Genomic DNA, 12,513 nt, shown 5'->3' with positions numbered 1-12,513 from the left:
GGAATGTGAGAAGGACAAGAAGCGACAAATCCTTAACTCTGTTTAAAAATCTAAGTCACCATATACCATGTTGGCATTATGGTGGTCCTCAATGAGAGCAGTTTAACATAAGGTCTGAATGTCAAATTAGGTCACATTCTAGCACACATGAAATATGCTCTGCACATCTGTGCCCCTTCTTGGGCTTTGAACACTGGAAGCCATGAGAAAACTACTTTATTTATATGATTTAAATAAGATAAATGCAAATGAAATATAATTGATAATTCGAGTAATTACTGACCACCTATAAACCTAGGTAATTTTTAGATCATTATTACCTTACCTGATGCAATTTTTATTTATTTTAAAAATCGTAAATCTGAAAATATGTTCCTGTACCAGTCTACTTTTTTTTCCTGTAACAGCCCAATATGACAATCAACATTATTACTCTGAGGATTTTTCCCATGAAAATTTTCCTTCTGAAGTGGTTCATTCTAAACAAACATCACCATCTCTTGAAGCCATTGTGCCTGCATACTTGCTCTTTATTTTTTCTTCCTTGATGGGTATGTGAACCTTCTTTCACAGGTCGATTTTGGCTTTGCAAAAAAAATAGGATTTGGAAAGAAAACATGGACTTTTTGTGGAACTCCAGAGTACGTAGCCCCAGAGATCATCCTGAACAAAGGTCATGACATTTCAGCAGACTACTGGTCACTGGGAATCTTAATGTATGAGCTCTTGACTGGCAGGTATGGGCATTGAACTGGAGCTACTGATAAAAATAGACCAGCAAATTAGAGAATATTTCTGCCTTTGTCACTTTGATTAGGAGTACTGAAATTCAGAGCTGGCATTTGCCAAAAAAAAGTCTATACACTTATGGCTGACACTGATGATTATTATTTTGCACTGGCTCACATTAGCATTCTAATGAACAAACAGTTTGGAGTAGCCAGCCTGCACAACCAAGAGATAAAACAGCAAATTTAAATTCTCAGTTTCTGGCATTTTTGTATATTGAACACTGCATGAAAAGTCAATCTGCATACATCTGCAGCCACACCAAACCATGTGTTCATAGTGGCATGCAAAATTCTTGGATTCAATATGTGGTAGCCACTGCATGGGGGAAAGATGGAACTAAATATAGCCACTAGCTAAGATGTAATACTATGTCCTTATTGCTTAAATAGCATGCCAGTTATGGGGTGTGGCCCTTTCCTGGGAATCTGGGACATGCATGAACACTGAAACCCCTTAAGCAAAAATGGTATACCTGGTACAATTAAAAAAAAATAAAATTCAATCCTATAACTGATTAGTGGATCTTGGAAAAACCTACCAAGGTCCCAGCAGAGACTCTCCTTTCCAAAGGCCCCCACTCCATCCTTTTAGTTAGCACAATTCTTTCAATGCCAGCTGATGGCACAAAGACAGAAGACCATCTTCAGCATAGGTGTGTGTGTGTGTGTGTGTGTCTGTGGGAGGGGCAAGGCAACTTTGGCGTCTACAAATCCAGGCAGTGTCTCAGTCTCTCCTCCATGTGAGGAGGAAACATTTAGACACCCAAAATCTACCATCTAAATGTTTTTGAGTGTGAGCAAAGCAGGGAGAAAATCCTCACCCCATGTTTGACTGGATGCCTGCGACCTTTGGTATGCACAAACTAATCGGCAGCCACATAGGATCGTGTCCTAAGAGGTTTTCTTAGGGCACACCTGTTTGAGAATCTGAAGTGGTTTTATGGTGGATCATATTAGTATGCATCCAATTGAATAACAGTTCCCCATATTAATTGGAAGTAATAATAATTAATTCTTTCAGCAATTTGGTGTAGTACACCTTTTCATGGGTGGCTATGGTCAGTAGATCTTGATTGTGTATGTACACTGACTGTCTGGGCAAATATATCCAAGTGCTTCAACATTCTTCTTTTAAATGGTATAACTGATTATCTCAGATGTCAAGGGAACACATGAAAGAAGGCTGTTTGGGGGCAGGGGGGCTTCTATATGTAGCCCACCTAATGTTATTCAGAAGTAGGCTGCTCCCAAACATGGGGGTTCTACTATCTAGGCTTCAGGGCTTCCATATTATGGAACTTATATTTTACGTGTAAACGCACCCTGCCAAAAAGCTAAGAGGGGTTTTCTGATGGGCTTGGTGCAATTTAGCTAAACCTGAAATCGTGCCTCTCAAATATTATCCCTTGTCATTTTGCCCCTTTCTTCTCTCACACATATCAACTTAATCATCTGTCCTCCATACTGCCAGTTTCTGTATCTGCTCTTGCTGGAGGTACCAGATGAGCTGTAGCACCATGACCCACTTCAACTGAGCCCTGGGAGCAACATCCCCAAGGTCCTCATTCTGAGATGCTGCTACACAGCACTGGCCCTTCCTGAGGACTTTGCGGTGAGCCACCATACAGGCCCCCACAGGATAACATGCCCCCCAAACTGCGGCATTTCCCACAAAAGCTATTAAGTCTTTGTATAGTGTTAACACACTATAAACATTGCACTTAAGCTTACTGATCATCATTTTAACACATTGTTGTACTCTTTTGTTTATTCTTTTACTGATTCATGCTCCAAATTCTCCATACTGGAATATGGAGCAGTGTATATATCTGGGAAATAAACTGCAAAAAACCAAATAAAGCTTTTTCCCAAAAGATGCAGCATGAATGGAGAAATCAACTGGCACATCTGACCCCAGCAGATGTGAGAGGGGAAAAAAATCTATGGAAAAGTCTATGGCCGGGGGGGGGGGGGGATCTGCCAGACTGATGGAAGTCACTTCTCAGATGTCCAACGCCAATAAATGAGCCATATCATAACCTGTCTATCTCAGCAGTATCATGAACCATTCTCAAAGTTTACCTTTCCTCCCCGGGCAAGTTTCAGATCAATTTGTTATTTTCTAAATATCAGCCATAGCACCCTACTACCCACAGTTTCTGGCAGAATGCAATTCCTCTGTCATATGCTTAACACATGATTGAAACTGCTGCCTTATAATTCCACTGCGCCTCTTTTAACTTCTCTCTTAAAGGCATATGAAAGCCTGCCTCACTAGTTCTTTCCAGGCCTTGAATGATACAGAGTCAAGCAGTAGGCAAGATCTGATTCTGATCATAGTATTTGAACTTCTGCTACTACATCTTAAGATGAGAAAGTTTGCCATGTGGTTTCCTTTGAATGTGGAAACAGGTTATTCAGCATAACAAATAGCGCTTGCAAAAATCCTTTGTATAAGATGGTGGTGCATTATTCTGTATTTCATATTGGATTTCCCCAACAAAGTTCTTTTCAAATATTCCAAATCAGAGTTCTCAGCTCTTGTGTCCATGCTGGCTGGGATGGATGGGAACAGAACATTGGAAGCTGCCTTAAACTGAGTCAAAACCCATTGGTTTATCTAGACTGGCAGAGCGTCAGCAGACATTTAAATGGGATTATTCCCAGCCTTATTTTGAGGTGGGAGGGACTGACCAAATGTGAAGTATGGCTCTACCTCTGAATCCTGGCCGTGCAAATCCAAGTCCAAACCGGCTCAAGGGGCATCCATTTGGGAAGCACTCACATCATGACTGTTTCGGCAGTAAATTAGAAAGCCCCCTACCGATTTCAATTCATTGTACTACTCTCCTTGATGCTGTGAAGGAATTTGTGTTTGTTCAAGTGTCCCTGTTTGTTCAAGTGTCCATGAAACACAGATCAACATCACCTTGGAAAAACTTTGTCCAACCAACTCGGCTAAAGTTATTCGGATCCGTACAGTCTGAAAAAATAACAATAAACTCTCTCAGGAATGTGACACATTTTGCTCAGATTTCAATTTGAAAGAATATATGTGATAACATTTTAACACAGATTTTAACCTTGGGCATTTTCCTTTTATTTAGTCCTCCTTTCTCAGGCCCAGACCCCATGAAAACATACAACATCATATTAAGGGGGATTGACATGATTGAATTTCCAAAGAAGATTGCCAAAAATGCTGCTAACCTAATTAAAAAACTATGCAGGTAAACCCTTAAAATGATTTGTAGTTTTGTCAAGAAGGGAGTATGTTTCTCACAATTGCTTTATTTCACATGGTCTTTGTTGTTCCTGCTGTTTTTATTGTTCTGATTGCTAGCCAGTGTGGTGGGGGGGGAGGGGGTTGAGTGGAACAAAAACAGAGTCCAAAAATATTCTTTAAGCAAATACATTAGAAAAGAAAGGTATTACTTTTCAACATTCCCTTATTTTATTTTTACAGGGACAACCCATCAGAAAGATTAGGTAACTTGAAAAATGGAGTCAAGGATATTCAAAAGCACAAGTAAGTATGCTTCAGAGAGAAAGAATTATTATTTAATCAGAAGAATTATTAAGTATATTATTAGTAAGTATAGTATTAATAATATGGCACCATCAATGCATTTTATAGATGATATAAGTAACAGTAAGACTCTTCCCCAAGGAACTTATAATCTAAAGGAGGAAGGAAAAGTGAAGGAAGCAAAAGTAACAGGGAAAGAATATATGCAAATTAAGTATTTGGGCTTTATTTCAACAAAAGAATTAGAACATGTTTATCTTATGTTTGGAATAAAAGCATAAAAGAAAGGAACTGCTTAGAATTTAAATCAGTTTATATACATTCGGAGTCTAACCCTACACATTGCTTTCAAGCAATTCATATTCTCTACATGAAAGTGTTTCTTGTAAAAGCAAAGGTTGTTCTTCTGGATAGAAGTCCTGTGCCCTTTAGTGTGCACCAAGTCAAGATATTAAATGTATTGAAAGATAACATTCAGGATGCTTGGCCATCCAGGGCCTTGATCTCCTCTGATGAGAAACTCCATAAAATGTGCCACTTCTTGCATAGTCATACTTCTATCACCATCTTCCATGCCGTTCCCATATTTGTAGTCACCCAACTTTTTCTCTTGCTCTGTTAGATCTCTCCGTAACATTCCCCCTCCCTTCCTCCCACCCCGTCTCCTTGATACCTTCCCTGCTAGCTTGATATAAGTCCACTTTTTCAAAGCTATGCCACTTTGCTATTTTATATAGCGCTTTCCACCCTCTCAGAACTTAAAATGTACTGACTGCATATCACCACACTTCAAGCGCTTTGTTGAACCAAGCTGTCTGATCCAGCAGCAACGCTCCCTGAACCATCTCTCTTCTTTGTCTTTTCTTACCTTTAGGTGGTTTGAAGGCTTTAATTGGGAAGGTTTAAGAAAAGGTACTTTGACACCTCCAATAATTCCAAGTGTGAGTATACCTTTTCTTTTGTTCTTTGTTCATGAATGCCAGATATAGGGACTGAAATGGAGAACAGAGATGCTGCCAGAGACTCTCACTAGAAAGCCATTCATAAATGATGTAATTTCCTAAAACAAATAGTAAGTTATACATAGCCAATGAATTCATAAGTGGAGAACCTTGACATTTATTTAGAAATTATAAACTGGGGGAGAGGTTGTAAATGCTAGGTTCCTTTCTCTCTCCTTTAGTACCAACTGTGACTCTCTTTCCATTCCGTCAATGGGAAACATTCCAGGGGCACCATTCCTAGGTTTAGTTTCTTTTGCTAAAAGAATGCTGGAGCCTTAAACTGTCTTTGCACTCTGCTTTATTTACAAATATACAATCACAGCCTAACTAGAGACAGGCACTTCTGAAAGGGAGAAAACTCAATCCTTTTTAGAGATCCCCTTCACCCCAAAATGCTTGCCTTTAGCCAACTCACAGCTGTGATTTAAAATTCAACACTGCTGACTATTCTCTCTTTTAAAAAAAACCTACACCCAAACACATTTAAACATACAATTTATTAACAGAGATGATACACAAGGGAAAACAATTTTCCATTAATCTAATAAAAATAGGAAGATTTTAAATACAGATCTTACACATTCATAAAACTATTATCAATATCTCTCACTATTTATACTTAGCTCATTTTTAATGTACTCCATCACTGACTTCCAGTTCTCTAATGCTAAGGTATATGTTTGCATTGATCTCATTCTGGAGTTTTTACTGGGTTTTCATTGCTGTTCCATGTTCTTGCAAACCTTATTATTCAAAGTGCAATGCTATACAGAATGGCCCCTTTTCATCCAGTGTAACTACTGTTCCACATAATTCAATAAACACAGCATTGGATCTGACTGAAGACTTAAGTGAAGAAGGTATTTATTATTCTGATCACTAGCTTCTAGAGTCCTGCTGCTTTCTTACTTCTCCACCACATATGGAAGCCTCCTTTTGGAGCTCAACTGACCCAAACAGTACCAGTTATTTATTTATTTATTTATTTATTTATTTATTCGCTTGACAGGTTGCATCTCCAACAGATACAAGCAATTTTGATAGCTTCCCTGAGGACAACGATGAACCACCTCCTGATGACAACTCAGGATGGGACATAGACTTTTAATGTATTTCTCTTGCCTGCTTCTGCCTTGCTGAAGACAGCTTCCTGAGACATGGCTGCCAGCAGACCTGAAGGAATGGGGAAGGATCAGTGCTCGGGGTCACCATGATGCCTTGATTGATGCTGCTACAGTAACTACAGTGGCATTAGAACTTCTTGCTTAGATGACAATAGTGCTCTTCACATTTTTCTGTTTGAACTTGACATAGCAGTTGACATGGTGGTCCTGAAGCAAAGCCTTTTTCACTGGTAATTAAATGTGTTTTCTATCACTGTCATGAACTTGCGATGCTCCAGGTGTAATTTTAAAGTTGATAGAATAAGATGCACATAATTCTAGCTCCAAGATCGTTTTCTGTATTGCTGGTTCTGTCCTGAAATGTTAAGTACTGTAGAGTATTCTACACTGTAGAATCTATGGTATAGAATCCGGGGTATGCCCAGCCTGCAAAATGAGTGTACTGAGCCTCTTAAAGGAGGCTGGTGTATACACCCATGGAAGATCGCAAAGCTATTGGCCAAGGAGCTCATGTCAATGCAGTGCTATCAGTTGTCTTTCTTTTCAAGCAGTACTCATGACAAGAATGAATGTTCCCTTTGCCCATTTTTTATTTCTGGTGTGCTTTTCCCCTCAACTGATAACAGAAGCACAACAGCTACACTTTCGGCTGAATTGTTAAAACGAGTGTGGGCCCGTTGGTCCTCACATGTGTCTGACAAGATGGTATATCCAACATTGGATTTTTTGGTACAGCAACATAAAAGCATGTAGAACATTATTCATAAAGTACTCATTTTACATATACATATATATTATAATAACTATACTATAAAAAGAAAAACATGCTTATCAAAAGGTCCTAGTAAGGAATTGACAGCACGCAGCTGGTATAATAAAACTGACTTTAAAATAACATTTACCTTTTAGAGCCCAATGAGGGAACATGGAGGACCCGCTGCATACTGTTTAGGTGCTATGTACATTTTTCATCTGTGAAATAACCAAACATTCACAATCATTTTTCAGGGAGGAAAAATGTAGCAAGAATAATGACTGTCAACACATACACACATGAACAAGACAGAAACACATGCAACACACACACTTCTGCTGCTCCTCTGCAGCACTGCCATCTTGTTTTTCTCTTCTGCGTATCTTTTAATCCTCTGCGATTTGGCTATATTGGATTAGTTGTTTCAAAAGTTAGGTCTCATTTCTCCCTGTGGAGCATAATAATAGAACCCTAACTCTTATCAGTCACTCTAAAAAATGTGAGGTACAATGCAGCTGAAATGGAGCACTTCCAAATCCCACATGTTTCAAAGGCAGAATCAAACACACACACTTTGGGTGAATCATACACCCTGCCCATGATATATCAGTGGCACTCTTATGGACAGGAATAGATTCTAAAATGAAAGCAATGATAGTGATATTGGTGAAGTTTCCAATGGGTTTGCATGATAACAGCATCTTCGTATTTCTAATACGCATTCATCTTCATACAAAATATTTCAACCTTTAAAGCAGCCTTGCATATATGATTTTTAATCAGCTCAGTAAAAATCTCTAGCAGCATGCATTTCCAGAACGCCATCACATCTGAAATTCTGCAGAAAATGACCCTAACAACCCAAGCACTGACACCCTTCACTTCCTTCCAAGTATCTCCACTGTCTCACAGCCTACTCCTTCCTTTAATTTAATGAATGACTTGAATTAGCTTCTCCAAGTCCTTTGCCCCTCTATTCTGTCTCCCTTATCCTCAGACCAGCCCAGCTATTTGCTTTGTCCTTTCCAAAGTCTGGGGCAACCCCTGGTTCCACAATTGGCTGCACATGTGCTGTAATCCCATGCCATTGTCCTGAGGATCCCTTTGAATTAAATGGGGTAGACATGGATAGGATTGTTCTCCTTTGAAATCCATATGATTAACTGCTCCCATGGACTTCAGCAAACAAACAGGGCAATCCTATGCATGATTACTCAGAAGACCCATTTTTTCTGTCAGGTTAATTCCGAGGAAGCATGTATTGGACTACAGCTTCATGTTGGGTCAAACCCAGTTTGTAGCATAGCATTCAGACTTTGTTCATGGCCTAAAACATTTCAGAATTATATTATTTAGAGAATGAAGTACAATGGTTGATATGGCAGTGTTTTTTCCCCAGTAGAGTTGTTTGTAGACTAGCTCAGTAAGAAAAAAAAAGTTCCACAAAAATCCCAAAATCTGGGTTTCTTACAACTTAACAGGTGTTCAGATCAATATTTTCAATTGTCCAATTAAAGCAGGCTTTTGCTTTAAAGGGCAACCAGTGAGTTTTAAGAACAAATAAAGATTTATGGCCTTCCTTGCATTCCCCCACATTTGATACAAAAATTAATGCTGGGTACTGGTATATATTAGAATAAACATATAGTCCCATTTAAATATCATTCCTGATTTTAAAAAAATACCAATATATTTGACCTTAAAAAAAGAATGCCTACCTTTTTTGGAGACATCTACCAGTTACAGTTACGATGAAATAAACCAGGAGTGTTGGTGATCATATACAACATCAAAGCCTAACGCTAGGAAATAGCACTCTGCTTCCAATACATAGAATCAGGTATAAGAATCCTTCTGCTGGTGACCACAGAGCAAAACGTAGCAGCCGCACCCGAGTGTTTCAGAGCTTCCAAGGCTTACACCACTGCAATATGACAGGTCTTCCCCATACCTCACAAATTCGCTTCTCTTTGCACAGCTTCTTATGAGCTGTTTAGGGCTGCTCTGGCTAAAAGTGGCATAAGCAAGAACTAGACAAGCTTTCTTGGACTGCAGAGGAAACTTAGATATGTTCCATTTCCTAAGCACTGAGCTGCCCTGGGACTTGAGGGGTACACATTATTTGCTTATTAAAATGTATCACTAGCTTTTCCAAAATTGCACAGAAAATGCATGAAAAATTATACAAGCATCACAGTTAAAAATGAAAGTGTAGCAAGAATAAATACAATAAAACTGAAGCAAGAATAAAGCACTGAAGCTGCTTGAGCCAAAATTATCAGGCCACTGGTACAACAACTTCACTGAACACCAGAAATTATTACAATCCACATTTGGAAATGATCATGGAACTTCTCTTAGTCAAAATTTAGACAACCCCTGATAGCACTATGGGTTTTGATGGGGAATATTAAATCTTGACCTTCTCTTTATAAACTGATTGTGAGAGATGCTTCCTTTCACTTTTCAATCTAGAGAAAATTTAGGACCTAGATTTTTCTTGATTAAAATTAAAATTAACCAAAAATTTTACTTTGATATCACCCTTTACCCAAACTATAGAACTGGATCCTCTTTAAATGTTGGTTATTCCATTTACCTTTTCTTCCTATGTGAGGTAAGCTTTCTTACATATGTGAGTGCTCAAAACTTGAACATTGCCAGACAGCACTGTCCAACAAGTGAATATATCAATAGCTTTCTAAAACAGGGAGCTTCCTCAGATTCAGGCTTCTAAAAAGTATAGTCACATTTCACACTTTTTAGATTATAACTCAGTAAGAGAGAACACAAGCCCTGCAGGAACAGGATTAGCTGCTCCTGGCAGTTACTTGTAGACAACAAATCCAAAGCACTGGTAATTCTAAACAGTTAAATACTGTCTTAAATTGATACTAGGGCTAAAACAATATCATATTCTCCTAGTTACTTTGTTTCTGCATTAAAGCTGGAATCACTTTCACAAAGCACTTCCCATGCCCCACCTCTAACAAATTATGTGCCTACTCTGAGCTAAAGTAGTACTCTTGTTCATTTTGAGTAGTTAGCTTTTCTTGGTTCTGAACATGAGAACATGCTATCTCCAGTCAAAATCATTTTTGCTAATGCTAGGTCATTCCAAAGCCCCCTGCTGGAGAATAGTCAAACCCAAAAACTGAAAAATATTTATGCAAGAAAGTTTCAAAGTGAGCTTGGTATGAATTATGCTTGATTCCTTCTGTTTGTCCTTGAGCCACACCCAATAATATATAATTGGTGTGGTGTGCACTTAATACAAATTTATTTTATCATATGACACATTTGCTTCTTTATCAAATGTATTTTAAATAACTTAAACTAGCATATGTATATTAGTAAGCCCTGCATTTATAAGTAATATATTTTATTTACATATATAAATAAATATATATAATCATGCACACACATTCATGTTTCAATGTACTGTCTCATACAACTGGTCCATATGGTACTCTCTCCATGCAAATTACCCCAACAATGGCATCCTATCGTAATTTTTCTATCCTCAGCTGCAAGTTTCCATGGAACCATTGTGACCATTAGTGGTCACAGTGGTCCTAATCCAGGCAATGGGCTGCTGGGGACAGGAAGCTTGCCATAGCCACTTTAGGAAGAATCTGCCTGGCAAAAGTAGCATGTGGACTTGCTTATTATTTATGGCCGCAGCCTTCAGATGAACTTGCTCATGAGTAAGACCCATTCATTTCTGCACAGTTTACTCCCTAATAATGTGTTTGGATTAGGACTTCAGTATCCCTTTACTAAATGGGACAATGGTACATCTTTATCAAAACAAACTTGCTGTCATATTTAAGACACATTTGCTAGAACTGGGTTCTAAAGGTACCGGTAAGCTGTAGCTTATTACAGTACTGCATTATCCACAAAAATTATTTAATAATAGGACCACAAGCAAATATTTATGTAAATAGATATTATTTCGTGTTGATATTTTGTGGTACACATATAGATTTTTCTTTAGAACTTCATTATTATTCATTTTCTTATTTGTAAGGTAATGTTTTAGATCAACGTAGACTTGAATTAATGTCATAACTGTCAGTATTACTGAAACTTATGTCAACTGTACTGTTGTCCATCTGTCCCATAGTTTAGATCATCATCTAGTTATTCGGCATTGTTGCAAGTGCCTTAAATTTATGGCATCCTATTAAAAAAATACAAATTTGGTGTTATGCTGCATGACAAAGACAAACACACCTCAAAATGTTGTCCTTTCTTAGCTTGCTGCGTTTTACAGTTCTTTCGGCTAACAGTTTATAAGCCTTTATTATATAATATTGATGATTACAGAAATGATGAAGTTGTTCTCTTATTTCTGTTATAAATGTACCAGAGCTGTGTATCTGTTAATGAGATACAGCGTCATTTCTGTGAAATGTATAAATGTATGTGCAGGTCAAATTAATATATGACATACTATCAGTCTGTATACAGGTATTCCTGTTTTGCTAAGCTGTGCAAATTTTAAAACTGTAGTGCAGTAAAAGTTCTAACATATCACATTTTATAATAGATTCCATTGCAAAAATGCTCCAATCAGACCAAGGATTAGCAGATTTACTGTAAAATTGACACCAAACAAAACACATTGTCTTCTCATTGTGAAACCAATGACTGCAAAAGGAGTGAATTTTGTTGCACCACTGAACAAAACAGGACCAGTGCTTTCTATGGGCTGAATCCAGACTTAGTCATTCCCACAGCAGACCCAATAAGATCAAGGAGACTTCAGTTAGTCAGGTCCCATGGTTTTCAGTGGATCTATGTCTGGATCCAACCCTATGCGTTCTTGTATATGCAAACCATTTCTGAGACAAACTCTCAGTAATACACCAAGAAAGCTAAACACTGAAAGTGTGTTTTTAGTCCTCTTCCTCTGTGAACAGTCCACTCCACAACACTGAGACCTTGATGTTTCAGGCTTTGATAGCAAAGCAAAATCGATTCAGAGTTGCCTATTACCGTACTTATTCCAATGTATGCTGTTTTTACACTGGTAGTTTTCTTTATAATTTTAATGACTCTTTTTCCTTTGATTTTCTTCTTACTACGGATTCTACATGAAAAAGAGGATTTAGTTTTGTTTGTCCAAGATATACTTTCATCAAATGGTCATTGACCACTTGCACTCTTTTGATGTAGACTGAAAAAAAAACTTTTTACCATAAATTAACTGCTTTTGTTTTGCTCTGTATTTTCCCTGCAGCTGTTATTGCCGAGTGCCTGTTGTATACTTTATAGAGTTGGAATTAAAAAACATACTTTTGAA

At 38.0% G+C, this 12,513-nt stretch overlaps 1 protein-coding gene across 2 annotated transcripts in view; it reads left to right on the top strand.

Annotated features, from left to right (window-relative positions):
- The window catches only part of PRKG1 (protein kinase cGMP-dependent 1), a 743,395-nt gene extending 730,882 nt beyond the window's left edge, over positions 1-12,513 (top strand). For both annotated transcript variants that reach the window (XM_044420579.1, XM_044420578.1), the window contains exons 14-18: positions 574-737; positions 3,899-4,021; positions 4,258-4,320; positions 5,195-5,261; positions 6,334-12,513. In XM_044420579.1, the coding sequence (XP_044276514.1) occupies positions 574-737; positions 3,899-4,021; positions 4,258-4,320; positions 5,195-5,261; positions 6,334-6,432 (516 nt within the window). In that variant the 3' untranslated portion in view covers positions 6,433-12,513. The remainder of the gene's footprint in view (positions 1-573; positions 738-3,898; positions 4,022-4,257; positions 4,321-5,194; positions 5,262-6,333) is intronic.

This window comes from Varanus komodoensis, unplaced genomic scaffold (genome assembly GCF_004798865.1).
Source record: "Varanus komodoensis strain SLA01 unplaced genomic scaffold, ASM479886v1 scaffold11, whole genome shotgun sequence".
Classification (NCBI taxonomy): domain Eukaryota; kingdom Metazoa; phylum Chordata; class Lepidosauria; order Squamata; family Varanidae; genus Varanus; species Varanus komodoensis.
The sequence above is the reverse complement of the archived record's forward strand: the minus strand, read 5'-3'. Positions and strand labels throughout refer to the sequence as shown.